This window comes from Lynx canadensis, chromosome E2 (assembly GCF_007474595.2).
Source record: "Lynx canadensis isolate LIC74 chromosome E2, mLynCan4.pri.v2, whole genome shotgun sequence".
Taxonomy (NCBI): domain Eukaryota; kingdom Metazoa; phylum Chordata; class Mammalia; order Carnivora; family Felidae; genus Lynx; species Lynx canadensis.
The window spans coordinates 59083806-59109160 of NC_044317.1; the positions used below are offsets into that span (position 1 = coordinate 59083806).

Below are 25355 nucleotides of genomic sequence, written 5' to 3' on the forward strand. Positions count from 1 at the left end.
GGGCTCGAACTCACAAACCGTGAGATCATGATCTGAGCTGAAGTCGGACGTTTAACCCACTGAGCCACCCAGGCGCCCCAAAGACAGGAAATTTCTTGAACAGCAATTAGACCTAATGAAACTAGAAGTGAACAAATACACTCACCACTCTCTCTTGACAGTGTCCTGGAGGTCCGAGCGCCCACCCTTCCGGCCCTCAGATGGCTCCCTCTGTCTGTCTGGTCCTCCTCCTGGCCGTCTTGCTCAGCCTGGCGGTGACCCCCGCCTCTGCACCAGTCCACCAGGTGGGACCCCGCGGCAGCCGTCTGCACCTACGGCACCCCCACCCCCGTCACTGCCCTCCTAGAAGAGTTTTCTAATTTTCCCAGCCCAGCCACGAGCCACAGGCTGTGGGGGCGCCTTGGCCCTGGGTGGGGGGTCTGTCGAACCCATGACCCAGAGGTCAGGAAGCACAAACGTCCTGAGGATTAGCATGGCCCAGAGGTACAAAAAGATGCCTTCAAAGGCACAGCTCCCTGCCATTCCAAGTTGTCAGCAGGGGCTGCGTCCCGCCCCTCTGGTTTCTTGTGGAGCCTGATGCCGGCCCCTGGTCCGGGTCCTGACTGGGAGTAGGGGCTGTGGAGACCGGAGACCCCCGTGGAGTTTGGAATCCTGGCTCTCTCCTTTTAGCTGCACGCCTCCTGACAAGGTGCCTCGTTGATCTCTGTCCCCCAAGTGCTTTGTGAGATCCCAGCACCGCGAGGGCTAACTGAGCTCCTGGGTCTCAGGCCCATTAGCTAGTGCACTGCCCAGTCCAGAGGGCCCAGGCTTGGCGCTCCAGTGTCTTGGAGCGTCCCTGGCTCTTGTGTCACGAGGGGGCCGACGGTGACCCTCTGACCGAGGTGCCAGGCAGGTCTGATGAGGGTCGGTGGGTGTGCGTGTTCTCCTGGCCCCGGGAACCGGGCTCCACCACTTCCGTTCGGCAGTTCGGCCTCGTTACTCCCCATTTCGCACGAGGGAAAACGGAGGCGTGAGTATTGGGTACACGTGGCCGTGAAGTCTGAAATCCGCCTGGGTTTGCGGGCCGGCTCTAGCTGCTTCCTGGCTTGATTTAAGCAAGCTGGCAGACCTCTTAACGCAACTTTCATTAAATGAAGCAAACCAGCGTTTCAGCCTGACTGGGGGCGTCGTGGGCACCAGGTGGTAACCATATCAAGGGCTTGGAACCAGGGTGGGATGTGGGCGTGCGCCGCCCAGGAGGTGCCCACGCTCGCTGCGGCCGTCTCAAAACCCTTAATCGCCTCTGAGCAAGAGGGCCCCATGTTTTCACGTTGTTCTGAGCCCCCTAAATCGTGTATCCAGTCCTGCTTGGAACGGACGCTGGCAGGTAGTAAACCCACAATTAATGTTGGCCGTTGTAATTATCAGAGGGACGCAGCAACGTGGCTAAAACCACCCAGCGACGCAGCCTGGTTCGATCCCGCACTTGTGCGCACACGCGCGTGTTGTGCGGTTTGTGATGGCGTGGAAAGTTTTACGGCAGTGCTCTTTTTTTTTTTAACATTTATTTACTTTTGAGACAGAGACAGAGCATGAACGGGGGAGGGTCAGAGAGAGAGGGAGACAGAATCGGAAACAGGCTCCAGGCTCTGAGCAGTCAGCACAGAGCCCGACGCGGGGCTCGAACTCACGAACCGCGAGATCGTGACCTGAGCCGAAGTCGGACGCTTAACCGACTGAGCCACCCAGGCGCCCCACGGCAGTGCTCTTTAAAGCCCCTTCCCATTCCGAGTTGCTGTGCTTCGGGAAGCCTCCGATTTCCGCGCTCGTGAAATGTGGGTTCCGTGAACCCGCTTGCCAGGCTCGCGGGACCGTGGCGGCTGGTGCACGCGACCCCAGAGCTGAGGGCTGCCTGCCACCCTTTCTGCCCGTCTGAGTCTCGCTCTCTCCGTCTCTGTCTAGGGCCGAGGAGGCTGGACCCTCAACAGTGCCGGCTACCTCCTGGGTCCCGGTGAGTGAGCCTGCTGAGGGCTGCCCCCGCCAGCGGCCAGGCTCAGCGAGCCCGGGAAGACCCTCGACTCACATTCACCGGGGTCCACGGGTTTTATTTCCAGACCCGTCTCGAGAGTTAGTGTAGCAGAGGGATGGGCGGTGGGCCACGGGCATTGTGTTCACATCCCCGCCTAATTCTCTGGACGCCTTGGTTTCCTCACCTGTGACAGTGGGCGTCGTGCTGGTCCCCTGCCCCACGCGGATGTTGTGCAGATTAGACGAAAGGGAACGATCCCCAGTGCATACTGATGTTCCTCCATCGCTGGCTTCCCGTCTCCCCTGGTTCTTCCTCACTGTGCACTTGTGTACGGGGCTCGGGGACAGTTCCAGCCGCCGCGTCCCTGGGATGCTCAAGGCAGGGCCGCTCGGTGCTCCAGGAAAACCCAGGCTCCCGGGACCGTATTGAAAGCAGGAAGGACTTGAGGTTCTGATCCAGACACAGGCGGGTTCAGAACCCAGTTCTGCCACTTAGCGGTGTAGTAACTCCGGGCAGCCATCTCCACTTCTCACCTGCCAAGTGCACGCCGTCCCGAGGATTTGGTGGCGGTGCTCCATCGAGGGAGTAACCTAACAGGATTGCTGGATTCCCCGTTATGTTGCCATTTCACAGATCCATGGGTCCTCTTCTCCCCCCTCCCCTCCCCAGAGCTCCACCTTCTTCAGAGCAGGGACCGCGGCAGCGGGAAGAAGACAGCCCTGGAGGTCCCGGACCTGTGGAAGGCCATTGGTGAGCGCGTGGGGCATTCGTCTCCACCACCCCCCTTGCCTGCCCGCGGCTGGCTTTGGAAACTGGCAGGTGTGGGCTCCGTCCCTCGCTCTGCCACCTACTGGTTGGGGGAGCTCAGGAAGGGCGATTCTTTCCAGCCTCAAATACGTCACCTGCAGAACGTATCAGTGGAAAGGCCCAACGGCTCTGTTGTGTGGCTCGCCGACAGAAGGCAGGTAACAGTCTGGCATGTGATGGAGACTAAAGGAGTCACAGTTGCCATGTTGGTTTAATTATCTATCTATTTTAAATTTTTATTTATTTATTTAAATATTTTGAGAGAGAGAGAGAGTGTGGTGGAGGGACAGAGAGAGAGGAAGAGAGAGAATCCCAGGCAGCTCCACACTGTCAGTGTGGAGCTTGATTCGGGGTTCGGTATCACGAACCATGAGATCATAACCTGAGCCGAAACCAAGAGTCGGACGCTTAACCGACTGAGCCAGCCGGGGGGCCCTATGGTTGCCATTTTTAATATTCTCTCCCTGCAAGACCCACATTCACTTTGTCCTTGCACATCCCTGGTGCTGTTACCCTCGTCTGCTCACTGGGCCCGCGTTCCCGTCTCTGAGACTCCCCGCTCTGTCCCACCCTCATCTGAAGGGAAAGAATCACGGGTGTGCACGGGGGTTCAGACACCTGGACAGGCACACTGTGAATGCAGCTTGTGACCTGAACTGAGTCTCATTGTTGTCACCTGCCAGGCCATAGAGGCATATCAAGGGCTGGTTCCTCGCGGTGGCCCTGTTGGTATTTGGTGCCGATGGTTCGGTGTTCGGGCCACAGGTGTCCCCACACATTCCCGAGTATCCCCGGGCTGGAGAAAATGACCCTGAACGGGTACCCCAAGGTACCGAGAGATTCCCAGGGAATAAGAGAGCTGCAGGAAATTCCCAGGAAATAAGTCACTTGGTACAAAGCCCTGAACTGGTTTTGTTCCTAGACGGGCTCCCCAATCCCCACCCTCAGCAGGCCACCAAGAGGAGTCCGAGGGAGACCTTGGCCAAACCAGAGACGGCAGGTAAGCATGGGAGATATGAAGGAGAGAAAGAGATACAGACGGAGACAGGAGACAGGGACAGGAGAAATAGCCAAAGGAGCTTTGAGGGTCAACTCTGAACACCTATCGCGGCCATGACGGTTCCCTCCCTCTGTGCTCCTTCGCCTCCCTCCCTGCCTCTCGGCCCAACATGAATTTCCCAGCCAACCCCAGATATTTCCCCACAACCTGGCGCTTTTCCAGGCATGACCCCACTCCCAAACTTTGATCTGCCCTAAAACCACCCCCAGGCCTTTGCTGCAACACTCACCTCAAGCCCTCACTTGGACCCCATGGGGTCACCTCTGGCTCTGACCTGTGTCTGGAGTAGATCTTTATTTCCGGCCTGTTCAACTCCCTCTGGACCCCTGTGCTCATCTGCATTCACGATCAGGCATGTCCTTCGACTCCCGTTCTGAATCCCGGTTTCCTCAGAACACAGGGTCCATTTCCCTCGAGGACCTTTGCCCCAGCTGCTGCCTCAGTCTGGAATGTTCTGTCTCTAGAGCTTTGCATGGCTGCGTCCTTCGCCTCTCGCAGAAACCGTTTGAGCCAACTCCTCCACCGTAGGGCCTGCCCCTGACCTTTGTATCTGACGTAAACCTACCTTCCCTCTATTTTTGTCATCTTCTCTTATTTTCATAGTAACATTTGCCAGGATGCACCTCGTCTTTGGTTTGCACATTTCTCTGCTTGTTCTCTGTCATCTCCCGATAAAATCTAAGCTCCACGTGAGCAGGGACCTTCTCTGTCTTGCTCTCTGCCTAGTGCAGGGGACGATGATGGATGATACGGGGTAGGCTCTTGGAAGATACTCGTTAAAGGAATGGATTAAATTATCCAAGTGCTGGCTTCCAACCCAACCACGACCCAAGTCAACGATCAAGACCCGCTTTCTCCTGCCTTCCTCCGGCTGGACTTCGCCCCAGTTCCTTCAACCCCAGCCCTGTTTCTGGAAACGAACAGCATACTTTCATCCCAGCTGTGCTAGCCCCTCTGGAAAGCACGGATTGCACATCTTACCGGTGTTGCTCGTGACAGACCTCCTCAACCCTCTAAGCCCCACGCCAACCTTCGCAGCCCTCTGGCTCTCGAAAACACCCGCCACCATCACCTGCCATCTTAAATGGGGAGGAAAAGGGAAATATGTGGGTAGATGCAAAGAAAGGAGGGCAGGGCAAAAAGGATCGAGGGAGAGCGAACAGGGAAGGCGATGGGATGTGGAACGAACCGCAGCCGAACTCCTCATCCCCAGGCTCGAGGACCTGGTTTGGGTGGTGGCAGCGAACAGAACTACTCAAAATTTGCCTCTTTCTCTCCCACAGACCCGGGCGAGCTCAGCAAGAAAGCTCCCAGGGAGGGAGAGGCCCTGCAGTCTTAGATGTCTCCACACCTCTCCTCTGCATCCTTCTCTCCAGCTCCTCCTGAGCCCCGCTCTAGCTCCCTCCACTGAGACTAGGATCTTGAAATTAAGTCCCCAAATCCTATGTCGAAAATTTGGAGGGTTGGCAGAATTTCCCTCAAAAGTTCCCAGACTGTCTCGGGTTTTCACTGATTTTTCCTGGGCATTGTTAACAAGCTCAAGAATAATTCTGGAACCGTTTGGTAATGTCATCAGTGAATATTTCCGTAGTCCGTGTAAAGTGATTGTATTCTTTCATTTGTTTTCATTTTTGGTGCGTTTTTTTGTTTGTTTGTTTTTTTTAGAGAGAGCCCATATGAGGTGGGCGTTGCAGAGACAGAAAGAGAGAGAGAAGTAAGAGAGAGTCCCAAGCAGGCTCCGTGCCTAGCGCAGAGTCTGCTGTGGGGCTCAATCCCCTCATGAACCCCAGGGTCACGACCTGAGCCAAAATCAGGAGTCCCATGCTCAACCAACTGAGCCACCCAGGCGCCCTGGCCCACCCACTTCTTTTAATGTTTGTTTATTTTTGAAGGAGAGAGAAACAGAGTGTGAGCGGGGGAGGGGCAGAGAGAGAGGGAGACACAGAATCCCAAGTGGGCTCCGGGCTCTGAGCTGTCAGGACAGAGCCTGATGTGGGGCTGGAACCCACGAACCGTGAGATCACGACCCGAGCCGAAGTTGGCGCTTAACCGACTGAGCCACCCAGGCGTCCCGGCCCACCCACCTCTTTTAAAGAAAAGTCCCTGCACAGCACCTGTCGTGTTGACTCACACACCTGTGCGTGGCTATCCTGAGTCCTGCGGGAGGTGGGGAACTGTCCTCTTGAGCTGGGGGCACGTGCCCCCGTAAGAACACAACATAAAGGAAGCGGCGGAGGTAGGCGCTCGGTCGCACGTTCTGAGTCGCTGTTGTCCTTTGAATTCGCCCCTTCCTCAGCAGCGCCCCGTGGCTGGGATCACTCACACGGGGTTCCTGGATCTCTGGCCGGATGCAATGCACTATCAGAAATCTCAGTGTAAGCCCTTAGCAACTTTAAATTGCAGAATCAAGAGACAGCCTCAAGCCCCAGGCATGAAAAAGGCACACAGGCCCTGCCTTCAAAGATCTCACGGGGGGGAGAAACCACAGAAATTGGGGGACACAGGCGGTGTGGGGACAGTAGCACAGGGACCCGTTGGGTGAGAGCCCTGAAGGACATTCAGAGAGGAGGCTGAGGGTGAAGGGTTCTCCTCGGAGAAGACGCTTTAGGAATTGGGGGACAGTAGGGGATACCCGGAGTCAGGTTCGTCTAGGGCCCGGGGGCTGAGGGGTGGCCAGGGGACAATGAGCCTTGTTTGGGAACCAGATAAAAACACAAGTAAAGGATAGATTGAGATGAGACCTGATGGCCCCAAGGCAGAGAATGTTAAGTCTGTGAGCTCTAAGGTGAGAGAGAAAGGGTAGGGGTCCTGCCCAGGTGCTGGGGTTTTACCCACACTGACAGGGGCTTGGAACCCTGCAGAGGGCTTGTCCTAATGTTGAGCACGTGGGCTCGTATTGCATGCAATAGATTATATACTCGGATAATCCCCGTTGCACGGGACATACTTCTGCTGAAATTATTCATGGCTTACCTGAAATTCCCATTCAGCCGGGCATCCTGAATTTTCCACCACTGACAACCCTAAGGAGGCACAGCTTCATTCCCAGAGTGCCATCAACACCGGCCCGTCCAGGATGAAGGTCGCTGTCCCCGGTGGCTGTGGGGTCAGAGACCCATCCCTAGACAGCGTCACTCCTTGCTCCTCTTCTCTCCAGCTCGGGAAGGAAAGGGCTGATGCCAAAGGAGACTGCTCTGCTCAGCCTCTCAGCACAGCTCTGCTGTGTCCCCCCCCAGGCTGGAGGGCTGTGGCCTCCGAGGGCCACTCACTGGACGGGTCTTCACCTGGGAGGCTGTCTGCAGAGGGGGAGGGGAGGGGTGGGCTCTCGGAGAGGGAGAGGCTTTCCTTGCAGGTGCAAATCTCCGTCCAGATGTCCTGGTGACGAATGAGTCCTGACGAGCAGAGATGTTGCTGGTGCACAGACGGCAGGTGAGGGACACACCTGAGTAAGTCGGAGGGAGGTGGACACACATCCAGCCGTGGTCCCTCCTTAGTCAAGTTCCCAAACAAGTGTCTTCTTAAAGGTATCTAATCAAGGGGAGCCCTGCTGGCTCAGTCGGGTGCAGCACGCGACCCCTTGATCTCGGGGTTGTGAGTTCGAGCCCTAAGCTGGGTACCTGAAAAAAAAGTTTTAATTAAAAATTTTTAAATGGTGGTGAAATACACGTACCATGAAATTTACCATCGTATCACATGTAAGGGGTTACAGTTTTGTGACGTTAAAGGCATTCACGCCATTGTGCAGCCAGCCCCACCATCCAGAGTGCTTTCTTCCTTCAAGAGTGAAATTCTGCCATTAACAACCACTCCCCAGGACCCTTGCCCAGCCCCTGGCAACCAGGTCCTGCTTGCTGAATTGAATCAGCTGTGTCTGGATACTTCCTTTAGCTTACTCATGGTGTTGCAGACTGTGATGGGATTGTCTTCCTTTTAAGGCTGAGTAATATTCCCTATCACCCGGGTACTTTGAAACATCCTGTCTAAGCCCCACCCTAGACCAAATTCAATCCACCAAGGGATGGGAGGGGGGGGACAAAGCGTGTGGGTGGTCTCGTTCCTGGTGATTCTATTGTGAACCTCACATGTGGGGAGGGCTTTCTCCCAGTGCTGGTTTCCCCCATGGTGGAGGGGCGGGGCTTAATTTTGTGACCCTGATCTGAGGTTTTACTTGGTAGGATTATACCAAAGGCAACGTTAACTGTAGATTAATCTCCTCTCCTGAGGGCATTGGAGCTAGAACAGGTTAGCCTCTGGCTTACTAGACTTTGCCAGGTTAATCAGCTACAGTCGATACCCCCATCCCAGGATTCTCAACCTCTGCACCACTGACGTTTCTGTTGGGATCATTCTCTTTGTGGGGCCATCCCCTTGCGTTACAGGATGTTCAACAGCGGTCCCCCCCCCCCCCCCCCCCACTCAACACACAAGATAGCAGCAGCACTCTCTCCCCGGTTGTGACAACCAACCACATCTCCAGCCATTGTTGAGCGTTTCCACCTGAAACCAAATTACCCGGAACTGAAGAGATATCCAATCCCAAAGAATTCTAACTCATGGGGCCCATAAGGAGCCAGCTCGTTAAGCAAAATCGATGGAGAAGAGAAAAGCTGGTTTCAGATACTTTCAGAAACAGGGCTATTAGAACTGTCATCCAAGAAATAGAAATACCCATAAGAAAAGCAATCTGCAAGATGAAATAATTAAACATCTTTTTAAATGCAGCGAATATCATTAAGAAAAATATATAATAGCTGAACTAAAGAACACGCCAGGTGGGACATAGGGCAGAACGGACACAACAGAGAAACAAATTAAGAAAAGGAACAAAACATTGCAGTCTCTTCCAGAAGCAAGAAAGTATGAAGAATCCAAGGCCAACTCCAGGAGAAAATGAGAAGGGGGAGAAGGAGATGTTTGTAAGAAATCGTAAAGATAAATTTCATAAGATTAAAGGTGAAAAACCTCTCAGACCGGTAGTGTTCTTCAGGACGAGCAGGAAAAATCTACACCTGGTGGTCACAGAAGAATGAATTTCAAAAATGCTTATAAGAGGGGTGCCTGGGGGGCTCAGTCAGTCAAGCATCCAACTCCTGACTTCCTCTCAGGTCATGATCTCACAGTTCGTGGATTCGAGCCCTGTGTGGGGCTCTGTGCTGACAGCTCCGAGCCCAGAGCCTGCTTCGGATTCTGTCTCCCTCTCTGCCCCTCCCCCACTCACACTCTGTCTCTCTCGTTCTCTAAAAATAAACTTTAAAACATTTTAAAAATACGTATATCTCACATATCAAATGCTTAGCTGAACACATAATGCAAACGCTCAACAAATAGATGCTAAGCATGAAATAAAGCATAACGATCCAGTAAATAGTATAAATATAGCATCAACAACAGCAGTACTGTGAGAACTTGGTCTCTAGCTTCTAGATAGGCTGGCTGAAAGGTCAGGGGCAAATCCAGAATTCACAGAGAACCAAGGGTATGATAGTTTCCTTTGGTTGCTAAATTAAACGACACACTATACATAAAACATTTACTACATATTGTGGCTAAGTATTCTATTTTATGTTCATGCATAGCTTTGTATCTATACATCTACATCTATATTTATATATCTTTATCTGACATATACAGGATCACATATTAGGACTCAAAGAGAATCATAAAATCCATTATTAAGATAAATTTGAGGTTGAGTTTATTTTGAGAGAGAGTGCATGAGCAGTGGAGGGGCAGAGAAGGAGGGGGAGAGAGAGAGAATCCCAAGAAGGGCTTGGACGCAGGACCCACAAACCATGAGATGATGACCCGAGCCGATATCAAGAGTTGATGCTTAACCGACGGAGGCACCCAGGCGCCCCTGTGTGTCTGCTTTCCATTGTTTTTATAAAAGGGTAAATTGACAAGTGTCGAATCAGCGATTTAATCTAGTTTGAGCAGAGTTTTAAGGCATTAATCCCAAGATATTGAAAAATAATAAAAATAAGTTTTAAAAAGTCACTAGTATTCCTTATGTATCAATATTTACTTTTCATTTTTCAGTGCCTTGGAATTAATATGTTAAGCTTTGGTTGAGCTAGGGTTGTTTTTTTCTGAAGATTTTATTTTATTTTTTATTGTTTTTTAAATGTTTATTTATTTTGAGAGCGTTAGAGAAAGAAGGAGCAGGGGAGGGCAGAGGGAGAGGGAGAGAGAGAGAGAATCCCAAGCAGGTTCCACACTGTCAGCACGGAGCCAACGTGGGGCTCAAACCCACGAACTGTGAGATCACGACCTGAGCTGAAATCAAGAGTCGGACACTTAACCAACTTAGCCACCGAGGCGCCCCTTAAATATTTTATTTTATTTTATTTTTAAGTAATCTCTACCTGCAACGGGGCTCAAACTCACAACCCCGACGTCAAGAGTCTCCTGTTCCACTCGCTGAGCCACCCAGCCGCCCCTGAACTAGATGAAATCACTGGTTTGATACAGGCCTATCATCTCTTCACACATCCTTGATGATGTATCACTGCCTTCTGCCTTTAGGAAAAGTGTGGCTTGTGCATTGATGCAATGTCGATGCATTTTTCCCTACTTGCATGCACTTCTGGTTTTTTAAATGCCTACTTGTCAGCCCATTTTATTTATTATTATTTTTAATATGAAATTTATTGTCTAATTGGTTTCCATACAACACCCAGTGCTCATCCCAAAAGTTGCTCTCCTCAATACCCATCACCCACCCTCCCCTCCCTCCCCCCCCCCATCAACCCTCAGTTTGTTCTCAGTTTTAAGAGACTCCTATGGTTTGGCTCCTTCCCTCTCTAACCTTTTTTTTTTTTCCCTTCCCCTCCTCCATGGTCTTCTGTTAAGTTTCTCAGGAACCACATATGAGTGAAAACATATGGTATCTGCCTTTCTCTGCCTGACTTATTTCACTTAGCATGACATTCCCCAGTTCCATCCATGTTGCTACAAAAGGCCATATTTCATTCTTTCTCATTGCCAAGTAGTATTCCATTGTATATATAAACCACAATTTCTATTTTTTAATTAATTAATTAATTAATTTTTTATTTTATTTTTATTTTTTTTAATATATGAAATTTATTGTCAGATTGGTTTCCATACAACACCCAGTGCTCATCCCAAAAGATGCCCTCTTCAATGCCCATCAGATCCCCTCCCCTCTCTCCCACCCCCATCACCCTCAGTTTGTTCTCAGTTTTTAAGAGTCTCTTATGCTTTGGCTCTCTCCCACTCTAACCTCTTTTTTTTTTCCTTCCCCTCCCCCATGGGTTTCTGTTAAGTTTCTCAGGATCCACATAAGAGTGAAACCATATGGTATCTGTCTTTCTCTGTATGGCTTATTTCACTTAGCATCACACTCTCCAGTTCCATCCACGTTGCTACAAAAGGCCAGATTTCATTCTTTCTCATTGCCACGTAGTACTCCATTGTGTATATAAACCACAATTTCTTTATCTATTCATCAGGTGATGGACATTTAGGCTCTTTCCATAATTCGGCTGTTGTTGAGAGTGCTGCTATAAACATTGGGGTACAAGTGCCCCTATGCATCAGCACTCCTGTATCCCTTGGGTAAATTCCTAGCAGTGCTACTGCTGGGTCATAGGGTAGGTGTATTTTTAATTTTTTGAGGAACCTCCACACTGTTTTCCAGAGCGGCTGCACCAGTTTGCATTCCCACCAACAGTGCAAGAAGGTTCCCGTTTCTCCACATCCTCTCCAGCATCTATAGTCTCCTGATTTGTTCATTTTAGCCACTCTGACCAGCGTGAAGTGATATCTCAGTGTGGTTTTGATTTCTATTTCCCTGATAAGGAGTTGTCAACCCATTTTAATTTTTTTTTTCAACGTTTTTATTTATTTTTGGGACAGAGAGAGACAGAGCATGAATGGAGGAGGGGCAGAGAGAGAGGGAGACACAGAATCAGAAACAGGCTCCAGGCTCCGAGCCATCAGCCCAGAGCCTGACGCGGGGCTCGAACTCACGGACCGCGAGATCGTGACCTGGCTGAAGTCGGATGCTTAACCGACTGCGCCACCCAGGCGCCCCTGTCAACCCATTTTAAATAAAACCTTGACCCAAAGTGCTTAAAACTTGCAGCTCTATGTTCCCCGATTCCTTTGAGCACCTTGGGCATATGATAAATAATTCACCAGAGCAGGAAAACCAATATTGTCTCCAAAAAGACTTACTTAATAAATGAGTTTTTCTCTTGATGGGGTTTCAGTGAGAAATTTAATCCACTCGACCATTTAAAGTTGTTAATTCTATGGCTTTAAACCAATCATCAGGCTGATGAGGTAACCGGAAGTTTGGAGTTTCTCTAGCCGTATATAAACAGAGACATTTCAGCTTGAGGCACAGTTTGAGAGCTGGTCCCTTGGAGGCAGGAAGACATGTAGGAGGTAAGTTATGGGTGGGAATGCCTAAGGTTGCTTGGAAACTGGGATGGATGGATGGAGGTTGGAACCAGGAAGGCTTGGGTCTATATTCACTATGCATTAGCTATGAGGTCTTGAGACGGCAATGTTATCTTCCTACACCCCATTATTAACTTCGATTCATTGTCGATTCATTGTCGAATTCATCTGGGAAATGAGAATCATGTTAATACATTTGTGCTACGGTGGGTGTGGTTTATACTTTGAACCAAGGTTTTTCGACCTCAGATGCTATTTTTGGCCAGATAATTGTTTGCTGTTTTGTTGGGGTGGGGGGAGGGGAGTTGTGGGTTGTGGGGGCTGCCCTGTGCCTTGCAGGATGTTTAGCGACATCTCCCCCACCCGCCTCCCCCATGCCCGGGTTAGGACAACCAAAAGTGTCTCCAGGTGTTGCCCAAAGTCCCGAGGTGCGTGGGGAACAGGGGCAAAAGTCACCTTTGTTGAGAACCGCAGATCGAAATGTTGGGGTCGCTCCATCCAGTAAACGTGTGCCAGGCATGTCTTTATAGCCTCCTTAGTTTATCCTCACACCACATAAGAGGTAGGTTTTATCTGCCCATGTCATGGAGAAGGGTTGTGGTCTCCAAAGAGCTGATTGACTTGCCCAAGACCCCGCAGCTAATTGAAGCTGAAGCATGGAACTAAAACAACACTGAGCTCAAGCAACCTTCCCCAACGATCTGAAACAGGACACAAGTGGACAATTGTGGGTTTTAGGCAAAATGTCTTACCTTTGAATTCCACGTGGCACATGGTTCTCCTGAGATTTCTAAACGTGCCACACTTTTGCTTCAAAACACATCACTGGGTGTTTGCTGTCCACAGGGTAAAATCAAACCTTTAATTATGGGCCTCTTATCAACCTACTAGAGAGGCCAGGATTAGAGCCCCTTTACCTGGGGGCCCTGTGGCTCTCACTTGTGAACTGAGTCCCCCCACCAGTCTGCAGAGTAACAAAGTGGTTCTTGCCTTTGGGAGCTAGGTTGAGAACCTCTTAAAAACTCTCTCTCTTAAAATCTTCTTTGAAAACTTCAAAGAGCGTTGGATTTTAAATCCTTTTTTCTGGGATGAGATTAGGTATGTGTAACCCATAGAGACAGAGCCCATTAATGGATTACCAGGAGGTAAAGGTGGGTGGGGAAGGCAGGGTTTCCTTTTCAGGGATAAATAAGTTCTAGAAATAGACAGTGGTGAATGGTTGTACAGCATTGCAAATGTGAGTACTGCCCCAAAATTGTATACTTTAAAGGACTGAATTTTATGTAATGTGTATTTTATCACAGTGACAAAGTTATCTGTTAATCCTGTTAGGATTCTTTTGAGTTCTCCCTTTCCTGGAAGAAATCAATATCCTGGGATGAACAAGGAAATGTATTGGGACAATCCTAGGTTAATATTTCCAGCATTTCTACACCACATGAAATTCTTAGGTTGGAAATATATTTCTGTATTCTGCAGAATTACAACTAACAGTTTTGCCTTGTATGCTGTCCTGATGAGAAGGTACAAAGATTGACATTGTTAAAATAAATTGTATATATCAAAATATATGTTTTGAAAAATCGAAATATATTTTGAATTGAAATTCAAAATTGAAATATATACAAAGTTTATTTTTGAGAGAGAGAATCCCAACCAGGCTCCTCACTGTCCATAGTCATGTAGGGCTTGAACTCACAAATCAAGAGATCCTGCCCTGAGCTGAAATCAAGAGTCAGATGCTTAAGCAACTGAGCCACCCTGGTGCCTGCACTTAGTTATATTTAATTTATAGTAAAGAACAATATTGTCCCAATTTATAGATGCAAAAACTGAGCCCACCTCTGTATATTTCATGCTCAGAACTTAGGGGTCCATTCAGACAATTAAACCACCTTTACTATAAAGGGCATTGGGAAAATAATAGTGGGGCTCACTTTCCAATGTATTAAACACAGACCAGTCGGTGTCTAGTGTTGGGTGAGGGGAGGAAGGGTAAGAAGTTTAATCTTTGGGCACCTGGGTGGCTCAGTTGGTTAAGCATCTGACTCTTGGTTTCAGCTTAGGTCATGCTCTCAACGGTTTGTGAGTTCGAACCCCATGTCAGGCTCTGCAGTAACAGTGTGGAACCTGCTTGGGATTCTCTCTCTCTCCCTCTCTCTCTCTCTGCCCCTCCCCTGCTTGCTTGCTGTCTCTCTCTTCCTCAAAACAAAAAAACAATAAGCTAATCTGGTTCATTCCTCCCCCCACCCCCAGACTTGTGAAAAAACAGCCAGTCTACTGCTGAGGAAAACCAGAGTAAATACCTTTAGGTAGGTCTTAATTAGGCACCAGCCCTTAGAGAGTTTGCACAGAGCCATACTGGAAAATTCTCCTGTAAATATGGCCGCAGACCAGACGTTCTCACGGGAGAAAGCCCAAGGAGCCCTCGCTGGAAAGCAAGACAGCAGCTGTGAGCAGTGGCATGTGAGCTTCAGGGCGTTTAGCGGCTCGGGGCGGTCGGACCCTGTGGAGGACCTGAGGAGGCTCTATGAGCTCTGCTATCTGTGGCTGCGGCCAGACCTGCACACCAAGGAGCAGATTCTGGATATGCTGGTGATGGAACAGTTCATGATCTCCATGCCGCAGGAGCTCCAGGTCTTAGTGAAGGAAAGTGCTGTGCAGAGCTGCAAAGACCTGCAGGATGTGCTGAGAAGCAGCCAGGGGCCCAAGAAATGGGTGAGTAGCGCCTTCCTCATTGCAACGGGAAAGCGGGGGCTGGTATGGGGGACAGGAGGGGCTTTTTCTGGGCCCAGTGGTTCTCGAGTGGAAGGCAGGAGACACTCAGCAATGTCTAGAGACATTTCTGGCTGTTGAACAGGGAGGAGGGGGGACATTACTGGCATCTGGTGGGCTTCGTGAGTCTGCACACCTTACTGTCACTTAACCCTGCCCTACCTCTCAGTTGTGTAAGGGACGTTCCAGACACTCGAGGAGAAAGGCTGAAACCGGTCCACTGGCCCCACAATTCTTGGTATTGCCAGAGACCCTCTTAAAAGTGGTCCTACCTGAGTAAAGCAGCTACAGGGTGCAGAGAGGTGCATTGGATGTGTTGTCATGGCAGCTAGAGTCCTGGGAAGATGCTGAGGAAGGGAGGGGGTTGGGATAGCAGGTTTTTGACTGGATTGGGTTCTCAGATCAACTAGTGATACTGGGGGGTGGACCATCCTTTGCTTTGGGGGCTTTCTTGTGCATTGTAGGGTGCTTTGCAGCATCCTTGTGTCAGTGGCAACTTCCCCTAGTTGTGAAAATCAAACCTCACCACCCCACCCCATCCCCCCAAAATCTCTGGTGGTTGCCAAATGTCTCATAGGGTCAAAACTTTGGCTCTTGGGTAAGAATCACCAGACCAGGTAAGACTTTATTTACGTGGGAACATTTTCCATCATGGTGGGTTGAGTGTGCCTTTATCCTTTGTAGAAAAAGGAAGGGTTCAGAAGGATCTAGAAGGGAATAGGACCTGGTGTGCCACATGCATATTTGTTCCAGTCACAGGGGATGGGTTCCTCTATAGGTAGTTTTGTAACCAGTGGACAGGAGGGAACTAAGTCCGACATGGCAATCCCCCTTTCCCTGTGTACTCTGGTAGGAGATGAAATCCTCCGGGGGCTGAGCCAAGAATGGAGACTACAAGCTTCCACAGCATCGTGGAAAAATAGCTGTGAAAACTGTAAGGTTTTAATCTGGAATGATTGATAAAGGGATTTAAGACCAGCTGGGTGACACGTAGGTCAAACATTGGCAGCCTCACTTGGGGGAGGGGTTGGGTTTTTCACGGCACCATGTTGCATGTGCCTAGACCAGGAGGACAGTTTGAGGGCTGAGTATTAGTATTAGTATTAGTATTAGTATTAGTATTAGTATTAGCTGGGGCAGGGGGAGATAAAAGGGAGATATTGAAGTTGATTAGATATTGTGGCTAGGCCAGTAGTTAGCTGCCCAACACAAGGGGATGGGGTAATTTCACCTTCACCCCCTAGGGGTGCATTTGACAATGTTTGGAGAGGGGCGCCTGGGTGGCGCAGTCGGTTAAGCATCCGACTTCAGCCAGGTCACGATCTCGCGGTCCGTGAGTTCGAGCCCCGAGTCGGGCTCTGGGCTGATGGCTCGGAGCCTGGAGCCTGTTTCTGATTCTGTGTCTCCCTCTCTCTCTGCCCCTCCCCCGTTCATGCTCTGTCTCTCTCTGTCCCAAAAATAAATAAACGTTGACAATGTTTGGAGACATTTTTGGTTGCCATTTTAAACAAGTTATTCCAACAAATTGAATGTGTGGTAGGATGCACACTGTACAAGAGAGCTACCTTCTGGTTCTTAGAGTCTGATCTTGTTTTATTTTCCCCCCTCTCCCCCACCCCCCGCAGACCATAGTTAGCATAGAAGGACAGGAATTTCTCATGCGAAGTTCAGATGTTCAGATGGCCAATGCCGAGGCTGGTGACAGGGATCTTATGACAGACTTGTCCAAGAAGCCCCAATCCTCTGGGTGTGACATACATCCAGAGAACATCCAGGTCAGCAGAGAGCTACAGAACCTGCCAGGAACCAGTGAACCATCAAAGGGGCAGGTGAGTGTGATGCCCTCCTCAATCTCTAGGGAGTGGTGGCAGAAGGTACCAGAAGTGTGTGCAGCTGCTAGAATAATTGGGATATTTAGCATAGCACCGAACTAGGCCCTTTTGCCCTAGGAATTCCCATGGATGCATCAAGTCCCTAGACATTTCTGAGCCTCTGTGGAGAATGAGGACCTTTCAGCCTTTGTCCCCCTGCCATTAAGGCTTTTAGTGTTGAGGCTGGAGGAAAATGGTGGTGATGAAATGGTGCCAGGTCAATTTGCCACAGGGTAATGAACTGAAAACTGATTTTTCCATAGTCGAGTTCCTCAAAGGCATTCCATGAAATGACAATCGGCCAAAGGACCAGTTTGGGGACTACTGTCAATAAATTAAAGGAGGGTTCTCACTCGGAGTCATTTTGCCTCTCAAGACATTTGCAAATGTCTGGAGACCTTCTTGGTTGTCAGAATGGAGGTGGGGATGGGGAGTGCTATTGACACCTGTTGGGTAAGACCAGGGATGCTGCTAATTGTCCCACAACGCATAGGACAGCCTCCCAACAGGGAATCATCCAAAGTATCAGTAGTGCTGAGTAGGAACACCTGGACCTAGGGCCATCTTGCTTCCAGAGTCGGACAAGGGGAAGCAGGGGTGACTTTAGGAAGCGTGCTTAGAGAATTAGGCACAAAAGTTGTGATGTGTGGACATGATTTAAAGGCGCAGTGGGTATTGGTTACCAAAGTTCTGAAAATCAGGTGATTATCAGGGGTGATGGGGTGGTCCAAGGGAAGTCGTGGGGATATATTCACAACACTACTATGGAGAAAGTTGGGGTCTCAGATTAGAAAGATGGGCAGGATGGGGAAAGAAGAGACGAGAGCTTTCCACCCCATAATTTAGACACATTGGTAACTACAGTGACTGCCCATTGTCAGGGGCAGAACGTTCTCCTGCCTGAGACCATTCCTGGAAAAGGTGTACTGGAGGGTCTGAGACCTAAGGAGAACTTGGAGAAGAGTCTGGAAGAGACAAGAATACTTAAATCCCAAGAACCTCCCTTTCTGAAGGGTCCTGGTGAGCATGGAAACTGGGAAGAGTGACTTCTTTGCTGGGGAGGGGGCTGGGGATCAAGCATTGACATCTCTTCGTGGTGCTGGTGGTGGGGAGGCTCTCAAATGCCTTCTCCATCACTGATTTCCAGAGCGTCCTACATACAACCCCATCTCAAGTTTGTTGATTGATGAGAAGTTCTTAGCCTACCTCAGTGTTTGGTTCAAATGAGGTTGGTATCGTTGAAAATGCTCTTTATTAAGTGTTGTTGTGTTAACCCTTCTTTCAACAGCTCCCATGAAGACTCTCCAAGAAGGAACCCATATTAAAAATGTGGATGCCGAAAAGCCTTCCACACAGGTTTCAGAGAGACAAGTGTCCACTCAGAATGGGAAGAGGAGAGATTCCCGGAAGACTCAAAGAAGTTCCAAAAGGAGAAAACAGGAAAACACCTCCATTTCCCAAGACGTGGCCACACATTTGGACACAGGAGAATTTTCAGGACAGCCTGTGTCATCAGTTCATCCTGTTGGGAAAAAAGCCACGGGAGGGACATCAAACGTCTGTAGCCTCTGTAAGAAAGAATTTCGTTATAAATCTCAGTTTTCCATCCACTGGAGGACACACACGGGAGAGAGACCCTTTAAATGCAACACCTGTCCTGGGAGTTTCATGCAGACTTCAGACCTCCGAGTTCACCAGCGAATCCACACAGGCGAGAAGCCTTACTGTTGTGAAATCTGCCTCAAGACGTTCACCCACGACTCCACCCTGCGGAGCCACAAGAGGATCCACACAAAGGAGAAGCCCTATGTGTGTGAAGAGTGTGGGAAAGCTTTCAGCCACAAAGGGAACCTCAATGTTCACCAGCGCACCCACTCTGGGGTAAAGCCCTACACGTGTCACGAGTGTAATTGTGCCTTTCGTCAGCTGGGCACTTTTAAGCGCCACCAAAAAATACATTAAAAAATGACTTCCCAATGATTCCACCATCAGATTTAAGTCCCTTCTGCTCCAAGAAGGAAGTTAATGGCGATTTGTCACCTATTTTATAAAAATGACATATGATATTGTGAGCACTTACAAGGTTTCTGGAACACCGTAGATGTTCCATAAATGTTAATTTATGGAGGATCTTGGAATGATGACATCTTCCTTATTGGTTTTCATTTTCTGTTTTAATTATGTCCCATTGTTTCCTTATAAGGCTTTTTGGTTTAGGAAGGCAAATCTTATTGTCAATATTTCCTTATAAAGATGGTGGCTGCTGAATGTCTTTCTGTTATCCATTATTTTTATTAATGCTTACTTTTGAGAGAGAGACAGAGCGTGAGCAGGGGAGGGGAAGAGAGAGAGGGAGACACAGAATCTGAAGCAGGTTCCAGGCTATGAGCTGTTACTACAGAGCCTGACTCGGGACTCAAACTCACAAACTGCAAGATCATGACCTGAGCTGAAGTTGGACACTTAACCGACTGAGTCACCCAGGCGCCCTAAAGTTTATTTTGAGAAAGCGCAAGCAAGCACAAGCTGGGGAGGGGCAGAGAAAGGGAGAATCCCAGGCAGGCTCCAAGCTGTCAGCACGAGGGGCCTGACATGGGGCTCCGTCTCACGACCACGAGATCATGACCTGAGCTGAAACCAAGAGATGAACATTCAACCGACCTGAGCCACCCAGATCCCCCTCCTGTTATCCATTACTCCCTTGTAAAATAGGATGATCCAGATAGGGTGGCCAGATTAAATATGAAATACTCAATGAAATCTGGATCTCAGAGGAACATTTTCTTAAAGTATAAACACGTTCTGAATCATCACATACCACCGAACAATTCAACTAGACATTTTTAGAGCAAGTTTAGATTCAACAAAACAGCACAGAGTACTAGAGGCCCCCAGTCCCCAGTCGAACACATCCTCCCTTAACTATCAGCATCCCCTATCAGAGTGGTGGCGTTTGCTACAGTTGATCAGCCTACACTGATGTCATTTTCACCCAGAGTGTATACTTTAGGGGTCACTCAGTGTTACACATTCTATGGGTTTAGACAGGTGTGTGACATTCACCCACCCTTGTAGTCTCATACAGAGTAGTGTCACTGCCCTAAAAATCCTTTGTGCTCTGCCTGTTCTGCTCTGTCACTTGCATCCTGGATGTTTGGCTAAACTTGGCAAACTGTAATTTCCCACATTGACTACAGAGGCATTCTGAGACACTCATTAGTAGGTCACCTTAATTTAGTGACATGGGCATCCCCCGAGGGCCTTGTTAAGCCACAGGTGAGCAGGCCCACGCTAAACTGAGTTTTAGGGCGCCTGGGTGGCTCAGTCACGGTGCAGCGTCCAACTCTTTCTTGGCTTCGGCTCAGGTCATGGTCTCGTGGTCATGGATCATACCCCTGCATCAGGCTCAGCGCTGAGTGTGGAGCCTGCTTGGGATTCTCTCTTCCCCTCTCTGCCCCTCCCCTGCTTGTGTTCTCTCTTTCTCTCAAAATAAAACTTTAAAAAAGAAAGTGTTTTTTAAAAAGCTGAGTTTTTTTGGGGGCGCCTGGGTGGCGCAGTCGGTTAAGCGTCCGACTTCAGCCAGGTCACGATCTCGCGGTCCGTGAGTTCGAGCCCCGCGTCGGGCTCTGGGCTGATGGCTCGGAGCCTGGAGCCTGTTTCCGATTCTGTGTCTCCCTCTCTCTCTGCCCCTCCCCCGTTCATGCTCTGTCTCTCTCTGTCCCAAAAATAAAATAAAAAAAAAAAAAAAAGCTGAGTTTTAGAACAGTTTTCCCAAGCCCACAGGATTCCCTCACGTCCTGCACCATTTCCTCTAACCTTGTGCACCACATGGAACATGTCAACTGTTAATATGTTGGAATAGTCCCATACTTTACTGATTTCCTTGATTTTCACGTGATGTCCCGTTGCCGCCTCTATGCAGGATCCCGCACTACGTTTCCCTGTCAAGCCTCCTTAGATTCCTCTTGGTGGTGACAGTTTCTCAGATCTTCCCTGTCTTTAGGGACCTGAGAATCTGCACTTGGAAGAAGTTCCCAAATGATGCTAATGCTCCTGCTCTTGGGACCTTCTGAGAAAAGCAAGTTTAGCTCCTAGGTGGGGTCCAGTAACTTTCAAAGCTCTGGGTCTGTCACTTCCCACAGGAGGTGGCCTTTTACACAAGTCCTCCTGTTTGTAAGGAGGGTTTAAAGTCCTTCCCTGGGGCAGGCTCCCCGTCTGAAATCCTGTGTGGACTTGCTCTTCACCCAGAAACTTCAGGCTCTGAGCGTTCTTGGAGCTGAGCAGGAGGTGGTTCTCCATCATGGTGATTAAGTCCGACTTTCTTCACCAGACCTAGGAAATGTTTTGATGATACAACCTTGTTTTGTTTTTTTGTTTTTTTTGCCGTTTATTTATTTTTGAGACAGAGAGACAGAGCATGAACAGGGAGGGGCAGAGAGAGAGGGAGACAGAGAATCGGAAGCAGGCTCCAGGCTCTGAGCCATCAGCCCAGAGCCCGACGCGGGGCTCGAACTCACGGACCGTGAGATCATGACCTGGGCCGAAGTCGGGTGCTTAACCGACTGAGCCACCCAGGCGCCCCAACCTTGTTTGTTTTCATCGTAGGGACTCTCATCAATGAGCCTCACCCCATTTTCCAATGTGTCTGCATGTTGGAGCCATCTGGAGAGTTAAAACAAAACCAGAAAACCACCCATGCATGGGGGCCACACTCAGAGATAAGAATTTGGCTGGTCTGGAGTGTGGCCTGGGCATTGAGAGGGTTTTCTTTTCTTTTCTTTTTTTTTTAATGTTTATTTATTTTTGACAGAGAGTGAGCATGAGCAGGGGAGGGGCAGAGAGAGGAAAGAGAGAATCCCAAGCAGGCTCCATGCTGTGAGCGCAGAGCCCGACTCAGTGCTCAAACTCCTGAACCGTGAGGTCATGACCTGAGCTGAAATCAAGAGGCAGACGCTTAACCGATTGAGCCACCCAGGCGCATCCCGGGCATTGGGAATTTTGAAGGCTCCTCAGGTGATCCTATGTGTGGCTGACTCTGCCAGCTCAGAGTCTTCTGATTGCCCATTGTAGTTACCTAGTGACTCCTATGGCTTGTCACACCACAAGGTCCCCTTCCCCACTGAAACCCATGAGGCCATTGCAATGGCTTCACAGCCCACCTCCATGGCCAACAGAGAGGATGAACATTGCTGTGTGTTCAGAGAGGTCTGCGATCCTCCCCCCTGCTGCTTTCTCCAGGCCTCCGGGGGGATAGTTAGGATTTAGTGGAAGGTGACCGGGTCAAGTGTGATCAACCATTCAATCGCTCCTGCCCTCTGGGTGTGGGCCAGGACCAGATGCATCCCACACGACTGTGGTACTCTGATAGAAATTAAATAACAATCAGGCTCTAGCCCAGACCTACTAAATTAGAAACCCTGGGGGGGTGGGGGGGGGGTGGGCGGGCAGTGCCTGGTTCCATCTTACAAGCCCTCCAGGGGGATTCTAATACGCCCTGAGATTTTCCAACCACTGTCCTTCAACATTGGTTCTTAGACTGTCAAACACGCAGTAGAGTTTTGCTTTGTTTGCTTTTGAAAAATAGTGCCCGGAGGTCCCATGGACCCTGGATCCAGTCTATTAAAAGATGCATAAGTGGCACAAGGCCAATGTATTTAGACGTCTAGAGTGACACAGGTGTGTAGAGACGTGTTTTTACTTCTATCCAGCCTGTCCTCTTCTCACTTGGGCTTCCTTCCCCCACATCCCCACTGAAAGAGCTCTTATCAGAGCCGACAGTGATTTGGGTCTCCTTGAAGTCAGTCGTCAAACTCAGTGCAGCCGGTGATGGAACCCGCCATTCTGTTGGAGAAGTGAATCAAGTACCACACCAAAGATGGCCCGTGGGACGAAGACAAGCTCTGGTCTCTGGCTTAGAGACCCCTCTTCCACATTCTTCTTGCCCTATTTGCCGCGTGGAACCCCCCACAGATATGGAAGCGGACAACTATAAATTACCCTTCCCACTTGCATTCGGGGCTCAGATCTTTGGAGAAACAGTCTCCTCTGAGCCCGCAGGTGTGAAATAAATCTCCGATCTACCAAAATGTCCAAGTGCCGCTTGATTTTTCCGCCAGCGTTCCAGCCTCCTTCCGTAACAATTCTACCCTCTTAAAAACCCCTCGTCCCTTTGGCTCCCTCTTCTCCAGCTGGTTTCTCCTCTTCCTTCTCTGCCTCACATCCCCCTTTTGTCCCAGATTTCTAAATAGCGGCATACCTTTGTTACGGGTAAAAAAAAAAAAATATATATATATATATATATATATATGTCTGTATATATATATATATATATACATATATCTCAGGTTGTTAGAATGAAAAAAATATTTTATTAGGTTGTGCACACACAATGGAGTAATTATAAAACATAGAGACAATAAAAGAAACACTTTTAAAAACCTACTTACTGGGTGACTTAGCTCAGCATTCCGACTCTTGATGTCGGCTCAGGTCATGACCTCACAGCTCTGTGAGATCGAGCCCTGCATCCATCAGGCTCAGAGCGGAGGGAATCCTGCTTGGGATTCTCTCTCTGCCCCTCCCTCCCTCACACACGCTCTCTTAAAATAAATAAACTTAAAGAAAAAAGGCTGCTTCCAATATCCAGAGATATTAGTTGTTAGTATGCTCTGTTTCTTACCTTTTAATAATTTAATTTTATTTGCAACTCGCAGAATTGTATTGACACTATTATAAAAATTTTTTTTAAACTTTATTTATTTTTGAGAGAGAGAGAGACAGAGCATGAGCAGGGGAGGGGAAGAGAGAGAGGGAGACACAGAATCCGAAGCAGGATCCAGGCTCCGAGCTGTCAGCACACAGCCTGACGCGGGGCTCGAACCCACAAACTGTGAGATCATGTCCTAAATTGGACACTTAACCGACTGAGCCACCCAGGCGCCCCATGAACATTTTATTTTTTTTTAACTTTATTTACTTATGTAAGTAACCTATACCTAATGTGGGGCTCAAACTCATGACCCCGAAATCAAGAGTCACACGCTCTTCTGACTGAGCCAGCCAGGTCCCCCATTTGGAACATTTAAAAAAATTTCCCTTTTTTTTTTTTTTAAGTTTATTTACTTATTTTGAGAGAGAGAGAGAGAGAGAAAACATGAGCCAGGAAGGGGCAGAGGGACAGAGAGAATCCCAAGCAGCCTCCACACTGTCAGCCCAATGTGAGGCTCGAACTCATGAACCAGGCGATCACGGCCTGAACCAAACTCGAGTCAGATGTTTAACCGATTGAGCCACCCAGGTGCCTCTGAACATTTTAAATTCTAAAATAATTGATTTTAGGGCTAATTTGTATATTTTTTGTGACAACGTCCAGTAGATGGCAGCAAAGACCTTCTACCGGGTTGTGTTCGCGGTTCTTCCACCAACGTTTCCAATAACCAGTGTTTCCACCGGAAAATGGTTTTCTACCAACGAATGAGTAGCTCTTAAAAAAGTAAATCTTTCTGCTGTTAGTGTGGGGCTAAATTTGATCCTTCATATGGTAGTTCACATGATTTGCAGTTTTTTCCCTTTACTAGAATTGCGTATTTAAATTTTTTCATGAAATGTTTTGTTATACAGTTTTTATTAATCCCAAAGTATTACACAGAGATAAAATTGTGATTACTGATAATGATCTTCTCATTAGACTATAACCTATTTTATTTGTTAATGCAATTTTGTCAGACTGAAACTGTCGTCATTTCCCATATTTTATTTATTTATTTATTATTAATTTATTTATTTATTTAAATTTGAGACAGAGCACACACACACAGAGGAGGGGGAGGGGCAGAAGGAGAAAGGGAATCTTAAAAAAAAATTTTTTTTTAATGTTTATTTATATTTGAGAGAGAGAGAGAGAGAGAGAGAGAGACAGAGTGCAATCAGGGGAGGGGCAGAGAGGGAGACACAGAATCTGAAGCAGGCTCCAGGCTCCGAGCTGTCAGCACAGAGCCCAACGCGGGGCTCGAACTCACAGACTGTGAAATCATGACCTGAGCTGAAGCTGGACGCTTAACCAACTGAGCCACCCAGGCGTCCCTATGTCTTGTATTACCTTTTATTTACAATGACATCCCCAGATGCTAGCACAGAGCCCAGCAATAGCCCCGTAAACATTGTGTAGTCATTGAGAAAGAATAAGCTAGATCTTTATCTACTGCTCTGACAAAATGTCCATCACAAACTGATAACTGGAGAAAAAAAAAAGCGGGTTACTTCACTACAGACTTGATGTGTTCTGCATTTGCATATTGGAAACTGGGAACAGGTGTGCCCATCCATGCAGGCAAGTAAAAGGACTACAGCAAACTGCCAACAGGGTTAAGGTGAAGAGGGGGAAAAAGGAGAGGAACGGGCAAGG

At 48.8% G+C, this 25355-nt stretch overlaps 2 protein-coding genes across 2 annotated transcripts; both read left to right on the forward strand.

Moving 5' to 3' along the window:
- The first annotated feature begins 200 nt into the window (after positions 1–200).
- Positions 201–5214, forward strand: LOC115502215 (galanin like peptide). Its single transcript, XM_030297390.1, has 5 exons — positions 201–284; positions 1942–1990; positions 2678–2758; positions 3738–3815; positions 5159–5214. Exons 1-5 carry the CDS (start codon positions 201–203, stop codon positions 5212–5214), a joined length of 348 nt encoding a protein of 115 aa, XP_030153250.1.
- Positions 5215–14687: 9473 nt separating this feature from the next.
- LOC115502216 (zinc finger and SCAN domain-containing protein 5B-like) lies at positions 14688–18913 on the forward strand. The gene is made up of 4 exons (XM_030297391.1): positions 14688–15023; positions 16706–16909; positions 17833–17971; positions 18240–18913. The coding sequence occupies exons 1-4, from the start codon at positions 14688–14690 to the stop codon at positions 18911–18913; spliced, it is 1353 nt and encodes a 450-aa protein (XP_030153251.1).
- Positions 18914–25355: the final 6442 nt, after the last annotated feature.

Bases quoted from the DNA above. Each gene is read 5' to 3' on its own strand.
- LOC115502216 (XM_030297391.1), top strand. From the start codon at position 14,688: ATGGCCGCAGACCAGACGTTCTCACGGGAGAAAGCCCAAGGAGCCCTC. The intron at 16,910-17,832 runs GTGAGTGTGATG...GCCCATTGTCAG, and splicing joins GTGAACCATCAAAGGGGCAG to GGGCAGAACGTTCTCCTGCC. The intron at 17,972-18,239 runs GTGAGCATGGAA...TTCTTTCAACAG, and splicing joins TCCCTTTCTGAAGGGTCCTG to CTCCCATGAAGACTCTCCAA.
- LOC115502215 (XM_030297390.1), top strand. From the start codon at position 201: ATGGCTCCCTCTGTCTGTCTGGTCCTCCTCCTGGCCGTCTTGCTCAGC. The intron at 2,759-3,737 runs GTGAGCGCGTGG...TTTTGTTCCTAG, and splicing joins GGACCTGTGGAAGGCCATTG to ACGGGCTCCCCAATCCCCAC. The intron at 3,816-5,158 runs GTAAGCATGGGA...TCTCTCCCACAG, and splicing joins GGCCAAACCAGAGACGGCAG to ACCCGGGCGAGCTCAGCAAG.